The sequence below is a fragment of the Girardinichthys multiradiatus genome, chromosome X (genome assembly GCF_021462225.1).
Source record: "Girardinichthys multiradiatus isolate DD_20200921_A chromosome X, DD_fGirMul_XY1, whole genome shotgun sequence".
Lineage (NCBI taxonomy): Eukaryota > Metazoa > Chordata > Actinopteri > Cyprinodontiformes > Goodeidae > Girardinichthys > Girardinichthys multiradiatus.
In genome coordinates, this window is record NC_061817.1 from 14,467,315 (window position 1) to 14,494,883 (window position 27,569).

The following is a 27,569-nucleotide window of genomic DNA, read 5'->3' on the forward strand; positions in this document are numbered from 1 at the left end:
ATTTATACGACGAAACTTGTATGACGTTTGTCCAAGCGAAGCTATCCTAACACAGATGGCGTGAAGCTTGCCGTGTAAATAAAGAAGCAGCTGCGTTATTATCTGCGTCATATGTTCTGTGAAAAGGCTCATGTAGCGCATAGACATTAAAGGGATATTACTCACCTCGGGAATCACACAGGACATAAAGTGCTTCTGTGCAAAAATTCTTGCAGACCCACCGCTAGCAGGCTAGCAAGGTAGCTAGCCTAGCGAGCTAGTTCTTCGAGGCTTTCAAGGCTAAATTGAATAAGAAATGACATCACCGGGAGGCGAAAAATGTTAATCGTAGAAAAAGTGGAAAAAACGCAACTACTCCTTTTTTGCGCAAATGTAGTTCTCAAGCTGTAAACAAAAAACACGTATCCCCTTGATTACTGTCTATCGCTGTGTGATCGGTTAGTTTACTATCGGCCATTTTGCTTCTCTGTGGAGGTTCAGCCAGTGTATTATATCACCACCAGGCTGCTTGTTGATCAGAGAAGGGAGGAGGAGCACGGCGAGTACAGCTGCAGACCACCAGAGGGCGCCTTGAAGCCAGGAGCAAATTCCACTTTCCGTGAGCGTAGCATTATTAAGCACGGTCCACGAGAGGGCGCCAAATAAAGTTAATAAATGTGATTAAATTCAAGTTTTTATTTTGATTAAATATAAAGATGATGAGTACTATAACGATAATGCTGACGACAATTATTACTACTGTTATTCACATTTTGAAGTAGCTCTACCAGTAAATGTAATAATCATAATACTTATTAATATAATCATTTATTTTTAATAATAATTATATAATTATAAGTATATATAACAATTATTTAATGATTACTATAGTATTATTTTACAAAGGGATACAGTGTGAATATCAACACAGAAATTTTATGTAAAATAAAAATCCAGATTTTTGCAATTAAGTGTAATGCAAAAGTATTTATTTCAAAATAAAAAAAGTGATTCTAATTAAACAAATAGCACTAAAATGCTGACCTTGAGTCATACAAATGTCACTTAAGCATGTCAAGAAATGCACATTTTCTTTAAAACACAACATCAAACAGAATTCACAGTAGTTCGAAAAACATGTATTAGTTGTTTGTTAAATTTTTTAACCACGTTAAGCTTTATTAAACTGTACAGCTTTAGAAAATATTCTAACCTTAATTGTAGTGAGGAGTCTGAAGGGAAAGGCAATATTGCATCGTGATGTATTTGCTACAGGTTGATTTGTACTGACATGAGTATTATGACAATATGGTATCTAAAATAGTTAATATTATCGGATGTGCAAAAGCCTAAATTGGCTTCTGTTGAAATTCTAAATAAATCTTTCCATGAGCACATTACATCACAGCTAATGTAAAGATCCTGCTTTAGTACTTGCTCCCATAACAGCAGAATAATCAAGTTTGTATTATCATTAAATACACACATCCATCCTCTATTGCAGCCTGTCAAGTTCAACCCATGCTACTGCCCTCTGCTGCCTTAGGATCGCAACACGTAAGGTTTCCAGCAGCTCCTCGGTCGAGCTCCAGGTGTTTGGCTCCACAGTGTAGTAAAGCAGAGGCAGTGTTTCCAGCTGCAGCTCCTCAGCCTGGCACACCTCCTCCATTATGCTGTCCTCTCCACACCTCGGAAAAAACTTCCTGTTTGTATCGCACAAACATATCTCAATAAACATGTTGCTTATTAAAGGTAACATAGATCATCCTGGGTTCATCCTGGAAAAACTAGTAAACCTACTTTAACTTCTTGTGCTTTTTGTTTTTAGGGCGAATGTGGATGACAATGGGGTAAATCCCCTGCCTCAGCAGGCCCTCCACACTGGGGAGCCCCAGCTCTAGTAGACAATGCCTGTCCTGATGGAGATAAAGGGAAAGAATGGGAGAATGTGTGACAACATGCATTCAGCAATGCTTTGGGTTCTGCTTTTGCGCCATGCAGAACAAAAGAACACCAAGTTGTACCTGACTGATCACATCCTGTATTGATTCCAGCCTTATTCCCAGAACCTGCTCTGGACTGCAGGAATCTAACAGAAATATCCCTTTGTCCTTTTGTTCTGAAGCTTGAATAGGTTCTGAAAATGGGAAACAGAATGAGGTGCATCATGTGGTGATCCTCAGGCTTTACCCCCTGATTTTTGTATAAAGTGTCATATAAATGTAAAATGTCTTGAAATACAGTCAGAATTCCATATGGTTTATTGGGATTTTATGTAATAGACCAACGCAAAACAGCAAATATTTGTGGAGTGGAAGGGAAATCATACATTACAAATAAAAGTTGATAAAGTGTGGCAAGCATTTGTATTCAGCCTCCTTTACTCTGATTGCCTTAATAATAAAGCACAATGACAGAATCTGTTTAGAGGACGACTATTATGTATGCACTCCCTCAAATCTGGCCTTTCTGAAAGAATGACAGAGGAAATCCACTGTTGCATGAAAGCCATAAGAAGTCCCGTTTGGACTTTGGGTAACAGCAATCATTTTCTTTCCACCTGACAATTATGCTCTACTTGACACATGTTGACGTGTTGATCTGTCAAAATCAATCCCAATGAATTACACTGAATTTACATTATGACAAAATCCAGGCTTATGACCATTTCAAAGTATTGTATGTGTCTATTTCATCCTCACCTGGTGGGCAGGTGTTAAAGTTCAAACCGGACTCTGCTGGCAGCAGCAGCCTCTCGATCAGCCCACGGGATAGAGGAGAGGGCGAGAAGATGACCGGCCTCTTAGTCTGAACTCTCATTGGCTGCACCAAACTGTATGGGATCAAATGGTCCTCATGGCCTGTAGAAGGGAGGTAAAACCTACATCAAAAATGCATAATAGAGCAACAGAAGTACTGTAGATTGCTGCAGACTGGGAACACAAGCTTACGTTTGCTGAGAGTGTAAAAAACTTGCTTTGAGGAACCACTACCCCGAGTGCTGGTATCCAGTGACTTGACCAGTCGAACACGGTCAGACATTTTCTTTGGAAACTACAAAAATGAAGCACAATAAAACAGCATTAAGTGTTGGAGGTTTAGAGGTTCATTTATAGTCTAGTTACCACTAGATATCAAGCCGAACCTGTTTCATTACAATAGGAACAGACCTACCATCCTCTTCTTTATGTCCTTTTGTTCCAGTGACATTTTTCGTAACATTATAAGCAATAACTGTTGTGCCCTGGAGGAAAACAGATGTTTTACATTTGAAAGGTATTGAAAACTATAAAGTATGATTAAAATCAGTTAAAATTTCTAATAAAGCAGTCAAATCCAACTGTATCTGTCCAACCTGTTGTAGTTGGGCACAATTCCTGTCTGCAGGGGTACGGCCGTGTCCCGGTCCACCAGGGAGCAGCGCCACTGGTATTTTCCATTGTGCCTTGTGTCTGTGACATGTACGATGTCATCACAGGAAACACCCAGAGATGGCGGGTCACCATGAGGCTCCATGTTAAGATTAACACGCGCATAGAAGGAGTCAGCGCCCACAAAGGATGGCGAGGATCGCTCTGAGCAGAGCTTGGAGTAGGCTGAAAATGGGAAACAAAAGAACTGACGACAAATAAGTAGGAATATTCCAGTTAAGTCCTGATCCCTATTGGATTAGACATCTCTAAAGTGTAATCTGGAACGTTTTGGTTCAACCCTTAGGTCTCCTTGTCCTTTGATATTTGTCAAACCTCCAAACTTACCGTCTGGGTTCCTCTGGTGTTTGAGTGTTGAGGGCTCGGTCCACCACTGCAGAGAAAAGTGGGCCACCTCAGCAGTGCACTGAGCCAGGAGCACACTTCCTCCACTAAACTGAACCTGATCCAGCTGGACACCATAAAGACAAAAGGGTGTAGGACGTTACAGTCTAAGTTTCATCTACAGTTTTAAAGCATAACACCTTCCTGAAGCTGCAGATACAAGCTGGAGTTGTCCACAAGGGTCAAAGCATGCAGAAGATTAGTAAAGTATTTTTTTTTGCACAGAGTGTTCATACAATTTTTAGTGATTGTTCAGACACAGACCTCCAGCAGCTCGCAGCCCTCCTGCAGTCCACACTGTTCGGCCAGTGAACCAGCTTTCACGTGACTGACAAAGATCCCAGTTCGATTTCCTCCAAGTATAGTGACATCATCAGCCAGACTGGCTCTTCCAAGCTTTGGCGAGTTGGAGGGGCTTGAACATGGAGAGCAGGGTGAGGGTGGCTTCCTGACCACAAGAACAAAATGCACTAAAAATAAGTACGAGTCCAGAATTGTTCACTTTCTGCAATTTAGTAATATGTGTAAAACAAAGTCACATTTGAAAGATTTCCCAGATAAAATGAAATAAAGTGGCTTGCAAAAACCTTTTCACATTTTGTCACATTGCAATCACAAGGGCCACTGTATTCCATTAGGACCAACACATAATTGGAAAAAAGAAGGAAAGAGTACATGCTTTTCAAAATTCATATTCAGCCGTCCTTATTCTGATACCCTAAATCTAACCGAATTGCCTTCAGAAGTGACCTATAGTCAGTAAACAGAGTCCACCGGTGTGTAATGTAATCTCAGTATGGAGCCAGCTGTTCTGTGAAGGCGTCAGAGGTTTGTTGGAGAGCATTAGCGAACAAGCAGCATCATGAAGAAGGTTTAAGCAGGGTAAGGTTTTAAAACAATATCAATATCTTGTCCTACATGTGAAACACTATGCCCCTGGTGAAACATGATGGTGGCAGCATTATGCTTTTCTAACAAAATGTGAAGAACACCCCAGGGATTTGAATATTTTTACAATGAGCTTTAATAAAATTGAAATGGTGATGACGACAGGCAAGTCTGATTATTATATTTTCTTAGTTAAAGCTCAGGGCATATTTTATGCCCCACTCTGTACAGTCAAGTCATTTAGTTGCCCTATCATTCTCAAAAAGATATAAAATTTTAAAAGAGTGTTTGTGTGGTTAGAATTTAGGCCAGAATATAACACATAAATTAATCTAGTGCTCTTTTACTGACATACTGCAACACTTTGTGGTGGTACCTGGGGACATTAGGGGTGGACGGGTGAGAAGAAACTGGGGGCAGGTTGACCAAATCCGGGGGAAAGAGATGGGAGTGCAAAGAGGTCCAGGAATCCCACAGAGAAGGTTCAGAGTGTTCCCCTAAAAAACACAAAACAACATTTTAAAGTGTGGTTACAATATGCTTCTGGTAAAAATTCTTATACTTTGAAGCTAAATGCCTGGAAATATATACCTGGAATATTATCATTCTCATCACTTGCCCAAGAGTCCACATCAAACCTTCATGAAAAAAGAACAATAAGGACAATAATTGGATGAAACAAAGGTAAAACATAGCGAAAGACTTCAAAGCATGGCGATAAACTCACTCTGTGTTAAACCGCCTGTTGATGGAGTTCACGCATGGAGGAAAGGGGAACGTGGACAGGCGATTTATTTCCTTTTCATTATCCTTAGACTGAGGAAACCAAAGTAAGTATTTAAACAGTGATTCCTGTACAACTAATTTTATGTTAAAATAAAATTGTTGTGACTCACAATAGACAGCAGGTTCTCCTCTGAGTTGTAAATTGAACCTTAAAATGAATAGAGAGGACAATTAAATGAAACACTAATGATCAGATTCTATATGTAAACAAAAGTACAAACATCAATGGTTACTTCACATGAAAAACTGTCTTTCAGATCAGACTGCTTACCCTCAGCGTTTACATTGTTTTGGCCTACAGGGGGCGTCTGTGACACACAAAACATGAAATGTAGCATCACTTCCTGGCCAGTGAGAGGCGGTTGGACATGTACATACGTGCTGGGAGTTACATAAGAAAGTATTACACCCAAAAACAACAAGACTTAGTTCTGCTCTTTAGAGGCTCCATTCCTTGCACAACATATTAATAGCAGGAAAAAACGTGTTTGTGCAGGACAGGGCTGCATGGTTCATGGAAATCCTGTCTCACAATATAAGGAATGCATTACACACTACATAAACAGTCATAAGAAAACTAACATATACAGCACATCTCATTGAGAGTAGCACCAGACACCTAAACATGTATTATAATAAACCACAATTCAGGTTATAAAAAGTTGATATAATAAAAACATAGGGTAGTAAATCGCTGAATGTTTTACGTTTTGTTTGACCTAAATGTCCATTTCTGCATTACTAAAAAAATGTATTTTTGCTTTTATACAATTCATTCCAAAGTCTCCATTTTTGCCCGAGTTTTAAAACTTCCACCAGGTTTTCTTTCAGTGTTGCCCTGTATTTAACTCCTTTCATCTTCCCATCAATTCTGACCAGCTTCCCTATTATCCTTGCTGGGGAAAAAAAATGCATCTCCACAGAATGATGTTGCCACAACCATGTTTCGTCAAAGTGATTTACAGTGTTTTCTGGCACTCATTAGGTTTTGCATGTAGGACACAAGCAGTGTCGACCACTACATGGCTTGTGGCAATCTGCAAACAGAAGTACTTATGGCTTGCTTCTTGCTACTCTTCCATATATGTGGAGTACAATAGCTGTTATACATGAGTTGTGCATCAGTTCCTCTAGAACATATGTCTGCAACTCCAGTACTCAAGTGCCATTGCCCTGTAACCTCTGGATGCATCCCTGCTCCAACTTACCTGAATCAAAAGGCTGAATTACCTCCTTGGCATGTCAGCAAATTTTGAAAAGGCCTGGTCATTAACCATTCATTGGATTCAGGTGTGTTGGAGCAGGGATGCATCCAAAAGTTGCAAGACTCAAGGACTGGAGTTGCAGACCCCTGCTTTAGAGTTATGTTAGGCCATCTGTTCACTTCTCTGGTAAATATTTTCTTGCCTTTCAGTTCAGGTGGACTCCTATGTTGGTAGGTCTGCAGCTGTGCCATACTCTTTCCATTTATAGATGATTTATTGAGATGTTCAAAGTTTGGGGTATTGTTTTGTAACTATATCCTGCTTTAATCTTGTCCTTGTCTGAGGCCTTCAAAGAACTGCTGGATTTATTCTGACACACATAGGTGGACACTATTTCATTTAATTTTAAATCAGATTATTTATTTTTTTGCAGTATCAAAGTAAAGGGGGCTGAATACAAAGGCATGCCACATGCTTTCATTTTTTAAAAACTGCAGAAAATCATGTATCGTTTAAGTTCCACTTCACAATTACGCTCTATCACTTAAAATACTAATTAAACATGTTAAAGTTTGTGGCTGTAATGTAATAAAATGTGGAGAAGTTCACTTTCGCAGTGGTAATGCTTCTGTTAATGTTGATTAGTTTGCTTGAATCATAACCGTGGGAGTAAGCCCAGCACTGACCTTCCTTAGCACTAAATTAGTTCTGCTGGCCTGTGGACTTAGATCCAGGTCAAGGGAACAGCATGGCCCAAAGCACTGGTCCTCGCTGCACAGAGACAGGTCAGACTGGAGAGCAGAAACATAGAATAATTAATGTGTAAAATGCTCTGTGATAGAAACAACCAGATGAAGGTACGCTACGTTCTGCGTTGACTCACGCAGTTCAGACAGGGACTCTGCTCCATCTGCTCCCGGCACCGATCTCGCTCCCTCTCCAGCTCTCTCTGCTGCTGCTCCAGGTTGGCTTGCAGCTCTGCGATGCGTTTGCGCAGGCGGTTCTTATCCAGCAGGCAGTCAGTGTACTCCAGCTGCAGGCTGTCTCGGCTATGCAAAGCCTCATCAAAAGACACAAAAAGGACATAAAAATTACAACTACAGTAGAAGCGTGTGCAATAACACCAACTATTAATGCAAAACCTCGACAATCTCCAGTTGACTGTAAACTTTGTTGGGCAGACTTCTGTGTCCTTGGGAAAATAGCCCCTTCTTGGGGTTTTACCCCCACCTAAAATTAGATTTCCATACAGGATTAAGACTATGGCAATAGCAACAAACAGTCAAAACAGGATGGTCTGTGGAGCGTCCTGCAAAGACCATCTCTGTCTTCTGGTATGCCACAGACTCTCCATTTTGAGTGATAGAGTTAACCAAATTTTTTACGCTTTTAGCCCATATGTCCTTTCTGATTCTAGACTAAATGTTTGAAGTGCCCAGTTGATCAATTACAACAACTCTGGAACGTATTTAGACACCAATTGATGTCTTTATGGAGGCAGCCTTTACATTTCACCACTGTTGTTTAGACAGATGGCACTGATTTTTATACAGCTCAGAAGTGTACACACCCCCTGTTAAAATGACAGGTTTTTGTGATGTAAAAAAAAGTTTTAACGTTTAGTTTCATAAAAAAAAATCTATATGTAATAAAACATATATCAGATACATTACAAGAATTGGTTTACTTGAATGTCTTCAGAATGTCTTCAAGTAAACCAATTCCTCCACTTAAAATGTAATACATTTGGGTGTATTTACCAACATTGGTAGTATTAAATCTAAATCTCGTGCTGCTGGTGTTGAAAATTAACTAAGTAAGAATGTGTGCAATTGAGGTGTTTGCATAACTTAGCAATAGCATTGTTAGAAAATGGCCCAAGAGTTTGCAGCACAGTTAAGTAAGCAGCACCACAAAGCAACAATAAGGCGTGCCTCAAAACGTGATGCAGAGAATGCTTGGTTGGAACAACGACAGAGTAATAAAAACTGATATCAGTGGACTTTTAACTCATTGTTGAAAACAAAATGGATTATAGACTTACAACTGGCCATCCATAAAAGGGAACAGGTTGACGTTAAAGACTGAACAAGAACTGCATTGTTTTAATAAAACAGCAAGAAAACATGTTTTGACACCTGGGTGTGATTCTAGAAATATGGGGAAGTGGGTAAAGAAAAACACCATACTTGACACAAATCAGCTCAGTAACCCCTTCTCAGTGAGTTATGGTGGTGGCAGTATAACATTGTGGGGCTGCTTGCAAACCATTTGAACGGACTTGCTTCAGGGCGCCTTCTTCCACTTACCTGGTCTCTCTCCTTTTCCAGTTCCGTGATTTGGTTGAAGTAGGACAGACTCCTCTTCTGTTCCGTCTTCCAGTCCAGCTGGAGAGTCCTCACCTTCTGCTGCAGCTGCTCACACTGCACCTCCAACTGCAAACACAGTTTGTCATTACCTCCTTTATTTAGAGGCACAAGAGTCTGTTTACACCAGAGCTTTAAATAGTTGTAGAAATAATCATTATCAAGCCAGATATTTTAGGCTTCAAATCCTCTGAGTGTGATGATACTGCATGTATTCACAGAGCTTCAGTTTTACTACAATTCCTGTTACATTCTGATTGGAAAATAAGTTTTTTCCTTCAAAAACATAAAAAACAACCAAAAAGATCACATGTGCAAAAGCACATTTAGCAGCACACACGGCCTCATTCTTCCGGAGTACATCTCTATAAGCTTGTAGACCTGTTATTGGCTGTCTTCTACCATTTTTCTCAGCAGAATCTCCGATATCATCCTACCCTCCAAGCGGGATAGACTCCACAAATAAGAGAAGTAGAGACTTGTTTTCTGGAGGGATAAATTATGCGTATCTATGAAGACATGGATGAGTCCGTTTGGTGTAGTACAACTTGACTGGCCTGCAGAGTCCTCACCTCAACCTGACAGAACATGTTCGGGAAACAATAGAGCACAGACTGTGAGCCAGGCATTTCGTCCAGCATCAGCGTCTGACCTCACAACTGCTCTTTTGGAGGAATTGTTAAAAATTCTCATGAACACATCTAAATCTTGTGGAAATCCTTTTCAGAAGCGCTGAAGATGTAATAGCAGCATAGATTACATTAAACCCTATAGGTTTAGAGTGGGATGTGACTCAGGTTCATATGTGTGTGCAGGCATACTTTTGTAAGTATAGGGCACCTATATGGGATTAAAAATAAAAAATTTTAAATAAATTTGAAAAAACTTTGATTGAATTGTTTTGAGTTTGTTATCATAGAGTATTTTATGAAGACATTGGGGGGTAAAATGAATGTAATCAGTTTTGGAAAAACTGTAACAGACCAAAAGGGCAAAGCGAGACTTTTCGGAATGCACTGCATAGGGCTTTTGTTTTTTACCTTGTCACTGTTCTCCTCAGCGCTCCTTAGCTCTCCCTGAAGTCTGGTGACGATCTCACAGAGCTCCTGTCTCTGTTCTGCAGCCTCTCTGCGGTCCTGCTGCAGGATGTCCATCAGGGCCTAAGATGAGCATAATCACTATTTATAGAACATGAAACGAACCCAACAAGCATCAAGTGTTTGTTTAGATGAACCTAGACTTACAATGACTCCAGTGGAGGGATCTGAGTTCCTCATCTGAACTTCCTTTCTTTCTGGTTTCTGAGCGTCAGTGAGCTGCGGCGGCTTCTCTGGCAAAGCAGGACTGGAGCCATTTATCCCATTGTAGAGATCGTTATTTGTTCTGTTAGTCTCTGGAATATCAGCATTTTCTGTTTTTTTATCTGCCTCAGTCAGTCTGGATCTAAGCTCCTCTACCTGTGTGCAGAAAGAGAACAACTAAATTAACAGGTTAAAAATGTAATTAATGTAGTTGGCAAACATCAGTTTTAGTGTGACACCATTAGTTCTGCTGTGGTATATTTCTATAGTAACAACCAAAAAATACAGTTAAGATAATTAGTGTTTGCGTGGTTTCAGCTGATAAAACATGTCCTTCTGTTTTTGCAGAACCTGAAACAGAGCATCTTGATTGTCTGTCAACAGGCTACATTACTGGATCTGCTCAGTTGTGTGTTTGCATTGTTATTGTTTTATTTTACCTCAAAGCAAGAATGATGATGAATAATATTTCCATTCATTTGCAACCAAGAAAATCATTACGCGTCTTTGACATGCCGAAAGAGCACAGAATAAAAAGCAGAGCTGATAACATCTGCTCAGGTGCCTTATAGAGCTCAGCGTGCAGCTTCGTGCCAACTGCTCTGATTGAATCTGGGCCGCTTCATGTGTTCTAACAAGACATGCTCTGAGCTCATCAAACTTCACGTTAAACCTGTTGACACATCCATATTTTAAAACTACAATCGCACATGTATTTTATTGAAATATTTGGTGAAAGACCAACACTAAGTAGTACAAAATCATGAAGATCATTTTACTTTGATACCCCAAAATTCAATCCAGTTCAACCAGCAGCCTTAATAGGTCCCCTTATTAGTAAATAGTTCAACTGTCTGGAATTTATTCTCAGTGTAAACACAGCTCTTCCGTGAAGGCCTCAGAGGTTTGTTAGAGAACATGTTCGGTCTATTATTTCAAAATAGAATTAGTATATTAAAACTGCAAATCTACCAAGACGAGGACGTCCTCCTAAACTGTCAGGCCAGGAGAGGATTAATAAGAGAAGCAGCCAGAAGGAATGTTAACTCCAGAGGAGCTGCAGAGGTCCACAGTTTAGGTGGGCAAATCTGTCGACAGGGCACCTCCAATGTTGTAAGAAATCCATCAGACGACCCGCTTAAAGACTGCCATGAGCCACACAGTGGACACAGAAATCGTGAGGATGAAGGTGACAACTAACATAACGCATCTCCCTGAGCACACCATGCCCACTGTGGAATATAGCGGTGGCAGCATTATGCTGTGGAGATGCTTTTCTTCAGCAATGTCAGAGGTAATGGGCATATCGAAGTTAAAATGGGGCAATCCTGGAAGAAAACCTTTTCAAAAGAAGTATTTACTAAAGGCTTAATCCAAATGTAAGCAACATTCTTCATCATTTTCTTTGCACTGCATAATTACGCACAGCTTCCAGTTGCATAAAATTTCAATAGTTTGAAGTTTAATATAATATGTGAAAAGGTTAACCATTGCTAGCTAGCACGATGGGCTAAAATGGTGAATTAAAGTTTTCTCTTCCATTTTACCACACCTCCTCATGATGGACCTACCTGTCTCATGAGCTCCCTTTCTCGTGTGGTGGCTTTGCCCTGCTCCTCTAAGGCCCTTGAATACTTTACAGCCTGTTCAAGGTGTCTCTCCTTCAGCTTACCCAGCTCCTGACTGGCTGACTCCCAGTCCTGACGCAGTCTAGACAAATAGGAAATAGTTTTTAGAGTGGATGCTCAGCAGGTTTATTAACTAAGTGATCTCTGCAGGAAACAGCTGTTGATTTGCCTGGTTTTAAGAGACACACTGTTTCCAATGCAAATAACATACAGAAACAAATTAATCCACCTTTTCAAAAGAGTTGAGGAGCAGACAGACCTTTCAAGCAGCAATTTGTCATGCCGCAGCTCTTGAGCTTTGTGTTCGGCTCGGCTACGATCCTCCTCTGCCATCCGACAGCGCTGAGACAGGCGTCGCTCACACAGGCGGCTGTTTCTTAGCTGCTCCCTCAGTTTACGCACCTCCAGCAGCAGAAACTGAGTCAAACCCTCTGGACCTTCCTCATCTATGATCATATTTTTAGGACAAAACAATTTCATTTAAACTTTTCCGAATAAAAACTGGATGTTTTTTCTGCAATGTGACCTGGACTGACAAGCTCTTTGGCCTTGCAATACTAACATCTTATAAGTGACACATCCTTTTCCAGGAGTACACATTCACGGTCTACTTGATCAGTTCTCAAACTTCTCAGAGCAAGTACCACCTCAGTAAATATCAGGTTTTCCAAGAAAAAATATTGACGCACAAGTTAAAACTTCCATGTTTGTAATCTGAAAAATGTTGTCCAGAATTCCAAAATGGGCAAGTCGGACGTTTCTCACCGACTCCACAAAATCCAAAATGGTCGCAAAGCATAATTGCCAATAGCACCCACTATTGTCCAAATTAGCTTGTATTGGCCGTACTGGGAGTTTTTTTCTCCATTGCTCTTTTCTTTTGAGAGGTTTCTGAATAAGCAAAGATCTCATTCATTGGCAGCTTGTGATCATTAGGTCTACATCACAGCTAATTTAATTTATCTTGCAAATAATCCATGATAAAATTTCTATCGAGCACCACTAAAGGCAACTACCACCTGTGGTACTTGGAACAGTTTGAGAACCCTGGTACTAGATTGCGGAAGTATTTGAATCTATAACATGTAATGTTCTTTTATCTGTGTGTTTTGCACATTGTTGACCAAAAACAGAAGTAAAGGTTACAAATCATTTTTAGGTTTTGATGTCTTTGCTTAAAAACATTTGGTAGAAATCTGTGGAAATCCACAAATTGCCAGTGAGCTTTTGTATTTTTCTACATCTTTCTAAAATAATCCTGATTACATTCCTTTCAATTCAATTCAATTCAATTCAATTCAATTCAATTCAATTCTATTCAATTCAATTCAAAGATACTTTATTGATCCCCGAGGGGAAATTAGAATTCCAGTACAACCCATCCAAACATACATCATGACACAAGACAAGGGGGGGACGGGTCACCGAGGCTTTGCTGCCCACTCACAGGCACTGCCCTTGCTAGATGAGAAAAGAGGCCACATTAGGAAAGTAGAGGGGAAAAAAATCATATTTCACACTTTATCCTTAGCAGGATACAGTTTGAGATTGCAAAAAACCTCAGCACAAAGAAGCAACAAGTTTACAAAACAACATCATGCCGGGAACGGTGAAGGTGGTGTGAGGGGGTGCATATGTTTATCTTGAGCATGTGTGTGTGTGCAAGTGAGTGTGTGCAAGTAAGTCCATGAAGCACTGTCACAGAGGCCATTGTCTTTGATGATACGTTGGAATGTACATCAACCGGCCACAAAGTTCTGAGCAGGTCCACAGATGTCCTCAGGGAAGGGATGGGGTAGAGGGAGCAGAGCGTCATGTTTACATAACTTTCAGGAGAAGTTGAAGATAGCCAGCCATCAAGGCCGTGCAGGGGAGCCAGATTCAGAAAAAACAATAATTATTTGGGTTAGGCTGATTCTTAATTTTCTGTCTGCCTTGAGAGTCTCGCTGGTGCTTCTCAAAGGCGAATCCAAACAGCCAAATTCCTGGTCTTTCGCCAGATCCGAGCAAACAACTTTCTCCAAGATTTATACCATTTCACCCCTGAGTTCAGGAACCGCAACCTGCCAGCGATCCTAAGGATCACATCTAGTGTGCGATTCAGCTCACGTAACATCTCAGTCTGAGTGCTGATTGCCCTGAAGAGCCCATCATACATGCCAGGCAGCCTTACAATGGCCAGAACAGCTGCTGACATTCTCCGAATTTCTCAATATGCCAGGTAACCGCTGACTCCAAAAAGCAGAAATCCTGATATCAAACATCCAATTATATACACATCTTCCACATCCTCGGCTGACATTATCGACAAACACACAATCCTCCACACAAACACACAATCCTCCACACAAACACACAATCCTCCACAGGTTAGGGTTAACAGGTTAAGTTCAACTTATTGATCTTCATTTGCTTTTTTAACTTTTAAACTTTAATTTTGAGTTCACCTTCAACAGAAGTAATAACGTCCTGAACTAGTCAAGCTTTTTATTCCTATTACTTATCCACTGTAATTTTATTGTTTTAATAGTGTACAAATGTAAAGTAATGGTTTCTTGCCCAGTATGAGGGAGCATCGCTGCGTCGGCTGTTTTCCTGTCAGCTGTGTGTATTGCTCTGGATGGTAAAACTCCAGCGCTTCCATGAAGGCCTGAAGGCCCCTCTGGCCCTGACAACGCAGGATGTCCAGCAAACGTCCTGCGAGATAAAGATAACTCAGAACAAAAACATATGCAGGGAGAAAACAAAACTGATACTTAAAATGAAATCAGCATTTTAGTTCTGTAAGCTTTTGCTGCTGTGTAACTATGAAAATGCTGCTTCTTTGATGTGTGGCAGCTTCCCTCTAGTTATGCAGATATCAGGATGAGCATGATGAATGACTGACATGAGCAGACTAACTTGTAAAGTAAAAACAGCACTAGGTCAGTCTTGGCACAGGTACTCATTTACAACATCAATCTTTTTATCTTTATCTTCATTTACTCCTCTTTCTGCCACTCTTTAATTCCCAACATATTGCCATTATGTGTCTTACAGTTCTTGCAGTATTAACATCCTCCTTGCAGTCTGGTGTTTTCTCCAGAGCAGTTTTGTAAAAGAGTGATGGTGCTGATCCCTGATTGGATAAATAATTGCTCCCCTCCGATCTTACCGGCCTTGCTGATGCGCAGCGGATGCTGCGTGGAGTTGAGCACCTCGTCCTCATCCTGCTCGTCGATGACCTTGCATTGCCGCAGGTAAGGGGTGAGCTTGGCCGGGTTGAGGATGCGGGTGAGCTTGTGCCGCACTCCCTCCACGCGATCCCACAGCTCCTCGCAGTACTCCTCTGACCACCGAGGACAGGATCTGGCCTCCTCCTGCGCTCCATCGCCTTCCAGCCAGTCTGTGACACCTGAATATGACCAGAAAGCCGACAGCTTAGGAAATGGGCTTTCTGGACTGCATTTCTTCAAACTGATTACCATCAGTTTACTAAAACAAATTCTTGCCATTTTGCAGCATGTCTCTGTTTCTGTCCTATCTCAGCTTTATGAGGCAGACTTTCAGACATAGCACATGTCCACTCCCAGACTAAATAGGCTTCCCAGAAGTAAATCCACTAGAGTTTGTTTTTGTCTGCTTGTGATGAGATAGAAATCTTCAAGGGAATTCTCTAATGGTTTTACCTCCCTCAAAATATCCATCTTGAATCTATGTCATTAATTTATAGATATCTCCCTTAATGGAGGGTTAATGCTGTCTAAAAGATTTGAAAATAAAACAAACTTTCTGTGAGGTGTAGCACAACATCTTGATGAGATGAGAAGACACTGCAGGCAGAAAGTAAACACCCTGATGCTCCTAAAGATGGAGTAAAATCTTTTTTTCTACCTCTTCTCATGAAATGATTCTGACAATTGTGAAATTTAAGCCACATGTGTGAACCCTTCTGGTCAGACGTTCCATAAACTCATCTTGGGCATAAATCTTCATATCTATTTGGGTTTTAAAGGATTTGAAATATTTCTCCTTCAAGACAAGATGAAACAAAAACTAACAGCAGGGATTTGTGAAACATGAATTATGTGCACAGTTTTTTATTTATTGCTGATATTTTTTCTACTTCACACTGTTAAAAATATACATAGTGTCATGATATGACATCTTTGACTTTGTTGTGGTCTTGTGTTTTCAACTTTTTATTTAGTTTGGGTTTTTATAGTCATGTTTGTTTATTTCCCTTTGCTCCCTGATAGTTTGTTTCCCTTTACCGCCTCCTAATGTTTTCTTTCTTATGGTTGTTTTCTTATTACTTTGTATGGTTTATTATTATTATTATTATAATTATTATAATTCTTTGTCTTCCTTGGATTCTCTAGTTTAATTTCTCTCTTAGTATCTTTGTGTTTATTTATGTTTTGGTATTTGTTCCTTTGCACTCTTCTTGTTTACTAGTTTATTTTCTGTTTCCTTTCCAGTTATTTCAGTCAGTGTGGTTAGGTTTGTTTACTTTTGTATTCTGGTTTTCTTTATGGGTTCTTTCTTTGTTCTTAGGTTGTTATTGTTGTTCCTGTGTTCCCTCAAGTTTCTCTGTTTACTTTAGTACAGGATTATTCTAGTTTTCTTATTCCCCATTTGTCTAATTTCGTTTAGGTCTGCTCACTGTCGTGTTAATTAGTCCCTTTCCTCATGCTTTAGTTTTTTTAGGTTCACCTGCTCCCTCTGCCTCCCTGCCTCCTTTTCTCCCCTGTTCTTAGATCTTTTGATTACCTGCCTTTGTTCTCCCTCAGTATATTAGTTGGTTTTGTTTCATTGTCCTTTGCTGGTTCCTCTCGTTCACAACCCTCGTCCTTGCCATGAGTTCCTGCAGTGTCTGCCTCGTAAGTTTTGTGGATTCCGGCTCTGTGTTGTACCTGCAGTGATTTTGTTACATTCTTGACCCTTTTGTAAATAAACTGAAGAATTATTAAGATGCTGCTGCCAAGCTCTTCTCTGCGCTTTGGTCCACCCCAAAACCGCAATGTGACACATAGAGGCTCAAATAAACAGATATAGCCCCATTCATATTCGGTTAAATGCTTGTTTGTATGTTGAAGGTAAACTATGTAATTTTAGTTTACATGAACAAGCTTCTGGCATATTTCTGACTTTATATTTGACTGTTGTCAAAATTGGCAAAGCTGTCTTAAATTAGTTGGTTTCCTGGTACAGACACTGCTTTTAGGCATAGTGTATACATTTTCAATAGGGTTAAAATCAAGGGAATTCAAGCTTTATTCAAGCTACTTTATCCATACTAAAACCATTCTGATGTGTGTTTGCAAGCATTTATCTACAGAACTCTCACTATCAGATGAAAGGAAATTGATTAAGAAGAATGTATAGAGGTTTCACCGTCCACAGTGATGCTAGTTTAACATCAACAACTTATACTTGGAGGAGACAAGATGAGGCTTTCAAACCTAAGAACACTGCTCCAGTTGTCATGCAGGTTGGTGGCAGCATCATGCTGAGGGTCTGTTTTGCTTGCAGTGCTATTGATGCATTGTAAAAAAGGTGAATGGAATAAAGAAGGAACAAGAGTTCAAAATTCTTCAGCTTTGTGAGGGTGCTGGAAAGCATCTTCCTCACTAAAGTGAAGCACACACAAACACTAATAGGAAGTTTGCTTTGTTATATTTTATTTTGAAGACTAACTTCTTTTTCTTTGAGGTCCACTTCCTGAGGGCTAGCTTCATAGAGTGCTCACATGATGGCTGTCTAATGACTTCACCTGGAGAGAATTCCCTAATCATCCATCTCAATGGGGCAGACCACTGGGTGAAGCTGAGGGTGGACTGAAACTTTTGTTTTGATTTGCTTTCTTTGTTGTTTTGCATATCTGGATAAGTTGTTAGTCAAGTGTGTGTATGTGTTTTTAAATGGAGTTTAAACGAAAATTCAACATGGAAGACTCGCCACCACATTCAATCACTCCTCACTGGCTCCTCCAATCAATGGCATGCCCGCACTTCTCCTTGGCTAATCATCTCCCAGGGCATCACTTTCAAAGACCTTCTGCATGGAAGACATCGTTCTTCTGCTGAGCTTCGATCAGCATGTCCAAATCTGACGATCCTGCTGGTTCTTTGCAAGACCTCATATCGGGTCCTTTCCCTCCTGCCGCTGCTTCTGCTAGAAGAAGCTCCAGTCTAGCTTCGCAGCTCGTTACTCCCTCTCTTTCCTCCCAGCTCAGGGCGAGCGGAATAAATCCCGGGTCCGACCAATACGCTTCTCAGCTTGCTCAGCTTGCTCAGCTGGCTGATTTTCTATCCCATGATACCCCTCCGCTTCCACCTCCTCCGCCTCCTTCCTCGGAAAAACCCAACCCCCCTACCAAGAAATGCAGAGGCTGTTCCTCATCCACTCTAGCTTTGGCTATGTCTCTTCCCGGCCTGTTTTCAGGCGCACTCGCCTCTCTCTGAACCTCTTGCTGCCTCATCCTCTTCAACTACAGCTGTCCCCACTTCATTTATCTCATTGTTGGACTTACTTCAACGTTCCATCACATCACTCACTCAACACCTCATGGATTTCTCCGCAGAACATGCCACGTCAGCTGTCCATCTGCCCGCTGCCCTACCCGACGCTCAGTCTGCCACTCAGCCTGCTGCTCAGCCTGCTGCCCGGGCTCCCCTCAGCTTTCACAATGGCTAATGCCCGGCCGGGCTCATTGTTAGATGAGACATATTTATTCCTTTTATTCCCCTTTTCTGAATTTTTTGTATTCTTTCTAAATTTTTTCTCCCACCCCTTCTTACATTCAGGCAGACCTTACGTCCCCTTTCACGCCAACATATCACCCAGACTTTGTTCAAAAATCCTCCAGGGTCAAGCGATTACTTTAGTCTCTCTCATTCTACTTTCTCCTGAACTAGACCATCGCATCGCGACCTCAGAAGACGTCACAGCAGTCTTTAAATCCTCTATCCCCCCGCCTCTCCAAAGATCTCCCCTTTGGAGAATTTGTGGCAGTTTTCTGCATTTTTAGGGATGTTATTTGTTCTGTATTCCCAGATAGAAGAATCAAGCTGGACACATACTTGGCCCTCATCACAGATCTTACCTTAAATATGGACGCTCTCTTCTATCTATGCTGTTTTCTTCACATTTGCAGCTTCTGCAAAGACGCCCACCCGAAGTCCGTTTGCCCCTGCCGTTCATCCCTCAGCAGGATTCGTCCTGGTTCCAGGCGTTAATTTTTGGTTACTTTTTCACTCCTGTCATTATTCCCGAACTAGCTGCCCTCCTTCAGTCCCACCCAGACCGTCCTTTTGTCAATTTCCTCATCACAGGTCTCTCCCAAGACTTTTTCATTGGCGTCCCTCTCCTCCCCACTTCCTCATTCATTTGCGCAAACCTGCAGTCAGCTCTCCGTGAGCCAGAAGCTGTAGCTCAGCTTCTTAAAAAGGAGATTTCCAAAGGCTATATGATAGGTCCTTTTAAATCCCCTCCTTTCTCTTTCTTCCGTATTAGCCCCTTAGGAGTAGCAACCAGACAGTATTCAGGAAAAAAGCGCCTTATTATCAATCTTTCAGCTCCTCACTCCGGTCCTCTTTTCAATATTAATTCCATTATTCCCAAGCCCCCATTTTCCTTGTATTATTCTACGGTAGATCACGCCATATCGCTTATTAAAACTGCGGGGCGTGGAGCCTGGCTTGCTAAAGCAGACATTACCGACGCGTTTAAAATCATGCTGGTGCACCTCCTCAGCGTTAAATGGGACCGCCGTTTCTTTTTTGCAGTCAGGCTCACTGTCGGCTGCAGGAGTAGCCCCTGCCTCTTCAACAAGCTATCTGAGACTCTGTTGGATTCTCCTAAATGTTTGAAAACTCCCTTTCGTTCTCCATCTGCTAGATGACTTTCTTCTTATCAATCCTCCCTCCCCCAGCCCCTACCTCCCTAAGCTGATCCAGTTATTTCAGCAAGTCGGTGTTCCCCTGTCTGAAGAGAAAATAGCAGGTCCAGCCAAGAAGCCTGAGTTCCTAGGCATCTCCCTAGATCCAGACGCCATGGTAGCTTCTCTGCTAGAAGATAAGCTGTCCTTTATTTGCGAAGTTTCTCAGTCATCTCCAAGCGTCAACTCCTGTCCCTCCTGGGTCATCTGAATTTCGCAATGCGCATAATTCCCCGAGGTTGCTCCTTTATTTCTCGCCTTTTGGATCTGGCTAATGCTCGATTCGGTTTCTCTAGATGAAGGTTGCTGCTCTGACCTGTCTTTCTGGTCCTCTCTCCTGCAGAAATGGAACGGTATCTCTTTCTTTTACGATGACGTCGTCACGTCAGCAGATTCCATTCAGTTTTTCACGGACGCAGCTCCGTCCGTGGTTTTGGGGGATTTCCTCAGGGTGAATGGTTCGCTGGCATCTGGCCACCTTCTTTTCCTCAATTCGAATCATCAGCCTTTTATGAAATCCTCATCACTATAGCTTGCTGCGTCTGGGGCAGCCAATGGAAAAGAAAACGCATAGCCGCTTTATGCGACAATGCAGCCGTAATCGAAGTAATTAATAAAGGCCGCTCCTCTTCTAAGTCCATCATGCCCTTTATGCGCCGCATCACCTGGCAAGCCGTGACTCACAATTTTATCATTACTACCCGCCATATTCCCGGTCATCATAACTCACTAACTGATGCTCTTTCTCGTTCAATATTCCAGGTTTGCCCTTCAGCCAATGTTCATCCAACACAGATACCACCTCTCAAAGACTTGATACTCGACTAAACTCATCCCTCATTCCTTTCCTCCAATCAGCCAATTATTATTGTAATTCAGGCTTAGCTCCCTCCACTCTCAGGTCTTATTGCTTTGCTTGGCAAATTTTTTCAAAATGTTGCCTCGCTCATAATGCTCCTCTTTACCCCGTCCGCATTCTCACTGTCTTAGCATTTATTACTCATTGCTTTGATGTCCGACATTTCAAACTCCCTTACATCAAGAGTTTATTAGCCGGCATTAAATTTCTTTTCAAAAGGCCACTTTTTTTTAACCCTTTTTTTGAAGCCTTTTCTCAAATCATTCCATCACATTTTTACTCAAAGGTCAAAAGAATTGTAGCATTCCTCAGCCAGATTCCAGGAGACCTATCACTCTTTCCATTTTAAAATATCTCATCTTGGTGCTCCGTTCAGGCCCCTTTTCATCCTACCAAAAATTTCTTCTCTCCAGCGCCTAGCTTTTAGCTTTTTATGGCTTCCTCAGAATAGGGGAATTTACTACCCTATCAAGCTCATTCGATCCTGCTAGAGACCTAACAATTCTATCCCGATCATTTTAAAATTTATCTTAAAGATTCCAAAGGAAAAGGTCCTTGCTTCATCTTCATTGCTCGTTTAAATGGTCCATTCTGCCCTTTTCATGCCATGTTTAAATTCGCTATCAACACCACAAACTCTTTCCAACCTGCTTGCCCCTCTTCCTTACTCCTGAAGGAGTTCCCATGATTGCTTCCTGGTTCCTCAACCATCTGAGACTAATAGTTCAATGCATCCTTCCTCCAAGTTAGTTCTTAGGTCACTCATTTCATATCAGGGTGGCCACTACAGCCGCCTCACAAGGAGTTTTGACAGCTTCGCTCCAACAACTCGGCCGGTGGTCCTCCGCAGCATTCTCTTCGTACGTCCGTCCTGACCTCTAATCTGTCTTATCTGCACAACGATATATCAGTTCTTAGGTAAGAACTCTCACATTTACTGGTGGTGGTCGGCCTTATCCAATCCTTTCCTCTATCTAGATCAATCATTAACCTTTCTTCATTATTCCTGGTTCTCACATCTAACCACTTAAACCTGAATGTTTTCTTCTCTCATTCCAATTCAATTACCAAGTTTTTTAGACAGTTTCCATTTCTTTGCTTTCTTTCTTTCAGACGCACCTAGATCTTCACCACTGGCAGGCATATCCAACCAAGCCTCGACATGCTCCTCATTCAGCCTTGTCAGGCTCACTCATGACATTAGCAGGCGTTTCTGAACATCTCAATCCTACGCCTTGTCAGACACTCATCTAGCCACCTTGATGCCCGGTCAGGTGCAGCCTCATCTTTGTCTGACCTGTCACCGGACATCCACGCCTCTTCAGGCATAACTCAGGTAAGCCCATTCGGGCCTAATCCATTAAAATTTTTTTTGGTCTGAGTTTTCACTCCCCACTCATCTCAGATCATTCATAACTAATTTATTTTTCTTTCAGTACAGCCTCAGCTTGGCCTCGGCCCTAATCATAATCCTAAAATGTTTATTCAAACCCACCTCATCCTCAGCGTTTACATCTTCCTCCGGGGTCCGAGCGCCAAAGAAATAATCTTTCATTAATAAACTCTTTAACCGTCATCTTGTTGTTTCTTCGTTATGTGAGTCTTTCCAGGTTGAAATGGAGTTTAAACGAACATTCAACACGGAAGACTCACCACCCCGCCACGTCCAATCACTCCTCACTGGCTGCTCCAATCAACGGCAGGCCCGCACTTCTCCTCGGCTAATCATCTCCTAGGGCATCACTTTTAAAGACCTTCTGTAAGACACCGCTCTTCTGCTGAGCTTCGACCCTCCTGCACCCCTTCTCCACCCTAGGCTCCCAACTCCTTCCATACCATGGCCTACCCCACCACCACGATGGGATTCCAAGGGGGGAAGACATACTTAATCATAATCCTAAGATGTTTATTCAAATCCACTTCATCCTCAGCCTTTATGTCTTGCTCAGGGGTCCGAGCGCCAAAGAAATAATCTTCCATTAAACGGTCATCTTGTTGTTTCTCCATTATGTGAGTCTTTCCAGGTTGAAATGACTTTATTAGCAATTTGGATAGCTTTTTGTAGCTGTTTTGCTTAGGGGAAACCCCCCTCAAATTTAAAGAGTTGTAGCATCCCTACACATTTAAGCAAGATTGCAGAGTAGTTGGAGAGAGGTTTATTTTCCCTTTTTGTCAAGATGGGTTGCTCCAAAATTATGTTTCTGATTGTCCTGTGATGCAGGGGACCTGTACCAGAATCTGTACTGGTGAGCCAATGGTACACGTTTTTTTGAAAGAAATTAAATGGCTGATGCCTTCAAAACTTGCTGTGGCCATACATGTATATATTTTAGCTTTTTATATAGAATTTTAAATCATAAAGAAGCAATACATACAAACATAAACACCCAGTGGTTGTTTTCATTAAACTTCTGAAGTTTTATTTTCATTAAACTCCCCAAATTATTATGACATTCATGATGTTAATGAGTGCATGTCCAATGTCTCTGACCAGAACCATCAGTGGTTGTTTCAGAGAAACAAAAGGTCTGCTGCTGTGTGTTTATAAGTGGTAGGGAGGACTCTTTGTAGGTCATTATGCAATAGCACAGGAATGAAAACAATTGCATGACTCATGTCACACATCTAAAAGCAAAGGAGCTGACCAAAGGCCAAAGCTTTCTCTGTCTATTCACTTCAGAAAAGGAGAAGCGAATGTTTCAATGAATGCTGCAATATTTAGTCCAACTAAAATGAATAAATATTTTCAGATTTCTCCACATTATTCAGAAAAATCCTGAGACCAGCTTCCGCACCCAACACGTTGCAACACCACAACCCCATTGACCCTGCTTTGACCCAGAGGCTGAATCACATCGCTTCTTTTGCTTGCCATGACAACTGACATAAACATTTCAGACAAATACGTTGTGACTGAGGCTATTTACCCATTGTATCTCTGTTGTTGCCAAGTACTGATGCCGTGAGTGAGTGGCAGCAGCTGGAAAGCTCATTGGAGCCAACAGACAGGTTGGGGCGTGCTTCAGGATGCTTGGGATTCTCTATTATTACCCAGATGTTGCCTGAAGAGACTTTGTTCTCTTATGATCAGTGACAATCTGCACTATCAAAACAAAAAGGCACACAATCGGTAATAATATTGATTATTTAAAATCATTTTAGCTACTCAAAACATTTGGTCACATTCACAAGGAAAGAGCTGTTTAATGTTCATTGGAGAAATGAAGAGCAGAACAAAATACTTCCCTTAATGCTTAAAATTATTTAACCTAAATCCAGCGTACAGTGAAGAAAATTATGTATATGCTGATAACTTCTAGGAGGCTCAGACTTGTTTTACGGTATGAACCAGAACTGGATTTGGGGGCCCACTCCTAATTAAGCCTGTCACCAACCAGTCACCATAGCAACCTTGGTATCTCTTTTAACTTGTTTAATCCTTTAACTCAAATTGTTCTATAGTTAATTAGTGAGGCCAACTTCTGAGGGAAGGTTTTATAATGAAATTAATTAAATCAATCTCACTATAAATTACTTAACAAACTAATAGCACTCGAGACAAGGTACTTTAGAATGAGACGACAGTAAATAGTTTGGTTTTTGTTTGACTTATTCATTTAGTCTTTAGTAAATTGATAATTCTTGTTCAGATTGATCAAAATGTAACTGTCAAACTATAAAGGTTTTCCTTTTCCATTGTCATTTTTTGCCTAACTTTTTCCATCTCTTTCCCATAAACAAGACATTTCATGGCCACAAATGTTCCCCGGTAGACAGAGCCATTCAGTACCCAAAGAAGTCAGGTCCGAATGGATCCATGCTGCAAAGGTATTAAATAGCAAAGGAGTTAACTGACCAACACAAATGATCCCTTACAACTAGTAAATTTGTCAAGTTGTTTAAATCTCATCAAATGTAAATTTTAGACATAAAATAATTGTTAAACTTTTAAATAAATAACTACTTTGAATGGTCAAAGATAATCTGAAAGGGAAGGCTTAGTCGCGATAAACTAGTTTAACTATGGGATCTACTGCTTATTATGTGCGAGGAATTCAAGCATTCTTGGATGCCACTTACAGAGATGTTAACAAGTCATTCTTCTGGAGTCCAAGTGATGCCTCAAGTGTCTAATAACTGAAATAAAGATTTTCTCATTAAATGCCTGGCATCTAGTCTGGCAGTAGGTTAGAAATTCACATCCTGTACTGATTATCTTTAGGCCTAGTTTAACACATAAGCATTTAAAAATTATCTTTCAATCTATTAAAAATGCATTCAATACACAAAAAAGTGTTAAAAGTTCCAATAAATAGCGTTGAAAGCTGACAAAGCCATACCCCATTAGACATATAAAAATACATATATGTATAAAAAATAGAAATATCTTAACAGGTGTCCATGTTGAACTTTTAAAGGAATCAAACAAAGAGTTTTTATTATTAATTTAGGAACCGTGTTCTAAGTACTCGAACTCGTCGTCTTCCGCTTCATCCGGGACCGAGTTGCAGGGTCAGCAGACTCAGTAGAGACACCCAAACATCCCTCTCCTCAGAGAGAGATGTTCTAAGTTTTCATTTAAAACCCTTGTTGTTAAGCTGAAACAATAAATATGCTCCAGGCTGTGCTACAAATTGAGGTGCAGTGTGGTCACTAAAGTAGATACATTTCTTAAAAAGCAGAGCCTTCATTTAAACTGTTCTTTTATTTTCAGAAACAGGAAGTGTTTTTGATTGTAATGATGCTGCTGGCATAACAACAAGAAAATATGATGCAGGAGAGACCACGAATATGAAGCTACAGCTAACATGAACAGATTGTTACAAACCATTAATAGCCTTCACCACGACAATATCAAAGGCTAATAAATCAAAAGCACCCATTCACAGTAAAATATGATCAGTAGTGCCTGAGCTATCAGGGCTGCTATTTGTAGCAACTCCAGTCTGCCGAAAAGGCAATGGCACAAAGCTGTGGCTTGGTGCACTTAATTATTTATACCCCTGCCAGATTTAGGTTTAATCTTTTAATTTGACCAACATGTTTCTTCTGACTGAAAGTAATATTAACATTTTGAAGGGATCCAGCCAGTGTCCTGATAGGAAATCTGTGCCAGGAGCTAAAGATGAGGGTGATGGCAAGGAGGCCTTCCAACCTTACAAGACTTAAAGTCAACAGTGATAAATCATCAGAAATACCAGTGGAAAGTCCATATCAGAATTGCTATAATACCGATACAGATTTTTCAATTGGTTATTGGGAAGGGTATAAATAATTTTCCACCTGCCATTTTTGGTTAAAATATAAATTATATAAACCAGATTGATGATCTTTTTCATAATTGCCACTCGGTTCTGTCATCCTTTGAGCGATGATAGAACCTTGTCATTGTTTCTGATAAGAAACAATGACAATAATTGGTGGAATGACCATAATTAACATCTGCCAGGGATATGAATACATTTCGGCCTAACTGTAACTCAGAGGCTTGATCAGCGGTTGCATGTATTTAAAGAATGTATATGTCTGCGTATTATAACTTTCAAGTAGCACATTATACCTAATTACAAAAAAATAAAACTGTTATTTTACAGGGCTGCAGGGATCACCTGAGAACATCCTTACTGGTATCAAACCTGTTCCAGTTTAAAAAGCGCAGCTTCTGCTGGATAACGACCTGTTTTCCAGATACTGATAACAAATCTGTCTGATAATTATTTCCTTGTTACGCACTGAGAACATAGAGTGAGAAACTGCTCTTCAAGCCGAGCTTAAAAGGTGTCTTACCGCTCATCTCTTCTCGCTATGTGGATCAGACCAGGTTAAAGGCAGAGAAATCAGGTCCACATTCCGCTTTTAGCTCCAAATACGAGTCGCGCGTGAAACGGGGAAGTGAGATCAGTGAGTGGGCGCCTCCTGAGAGTGGGGAGATGCGGATCGCACAGGCGGGTTTTCCTTTACGCGCACACACTTCCACCGTTTTGCGCACCGCGCTCCTGCTCCATCTATCTCTGCAAAACCAATAACCCACAGGTGGGAAAATGTATCAACCCGCCACCACAGTTCCAGGGTCTGAACTTTGCACGGAGGGTTCGACGGGTGGGAAGTGACTTTGTATTCAGCGTCCGCCAGCGCAAGATGGCGCTTTGGACTCATCCATGTCCTTACAGAAAGTCGTAGCAGCTCTGTGTTATTATACTAAATGTCCGATACATTGTGCTTCCTTCGCTGAGGCTTTAAAGTTAAACTGTTAGTTTCACCATGAAACCAACGTCTTACATAAATATCCCCCAAGCCAATGACTCATTAAGGCTGTGACTCAGCTTCTGGAGTACATAAGATCCTACCATGACAACCTGACGAAAACAGGTGATTTGTACAGTCTAAAAGTAGCCTAAAATATTTATATACTTTGATCTAAACCATTCTATTGTAATACTGGATTTATATTTAGGGTTGTTGTCTTGCTGGAAGGTAAACCTCCTCCCAGTCTCGTCTGTCGCTGTTTTACAGGTTTTCTTCAAGGATTGAGCTGTATTTAGCTCCATCCATCTCCACAGCATGATGCTGCCACCGTAGGGACAATTATGTGTTCCAGGAGATGTGCAGTGGTGGTTTTTGGCATTTTGTATCATTTTCCATGTAGGTTTAAAAGTTTTTGCATTTATTCTTTGTATTACACATTTACTGCCACTTTCAACTGTATTTATACATGACACTCAGGAGGACTCAAAAGTCAAAGGAATTTATATATTACAGTTTTATTTAGGAAATTGCAAGATAGAAAAACTAAATTAGGGGTCTTAGCATAAAACTGCAAA

General features: G+C 40.9%; 1 protein-coding gene across 3 annotated transcripts; it reads right to left on the reverse strand.

Moving 5' to 3' along the window:
* Positions 1-946: 946 nt before the first annotated feature.
* On the reverse strand, positions 947-26,945 carry LOC124863585 (caspase recruitment domain-containing protein 10-like). Of its 3 annotated transcripts, none has more exons than XM_047358036.1 (25): positions 26,536-26,945; positions 23,676-23,846; positions 15,123-15,362; positions 14,528-14,665; positions 12,228-12,414; positions 11,912-12,050; positions 10,284-10,496; positions 10,080-10,199; positions 8,983-9,108; positions 7,557-7,733; positions 7,360-7,464; positions 5,740-5,776; positions 5,579-5,616; positions 5,410-5,498; positions 5,274-5,320; positions 5,059-5,179; positions 4,059-4,242; positions 3,738-3,861; positions 3,335-3,575; positions 3,154-3,223; positions 2,931-3,033; positions 2,682-2,840; positions 2,004-2,116; positions 1,780-1,895; positions 947-1,682 (listed from the first exon to the last, which is right to left on the reverse strand). In XM_047358036.1, exons 2-25 carry the CDS (start codon positions 23,677-23,679, stop codon positions 1,475-1,477), a joined length of 3,099 nt encoding a protein of 1,032 aa, XP_047213992.1. In that variant the 5' UTR covers positions 23,680-23,846; positions 26,536-26,945; the 3' UTR covers positions 947-1,474. The 3 variants fall into 3 exon arrangements, with proteins under 3 accessions (XP_047213992.1, XP_047213991.1, XP_047213990.1); XM_047358035.1 differs by having other exon boundaries at positions 23,676-23,851; XM_047358034.1 differs by lacking the exon at positions 23,676-23,846.
* Between the last annotated feature and the right edge of the window lie 624 nt (positions 26,946-27,569).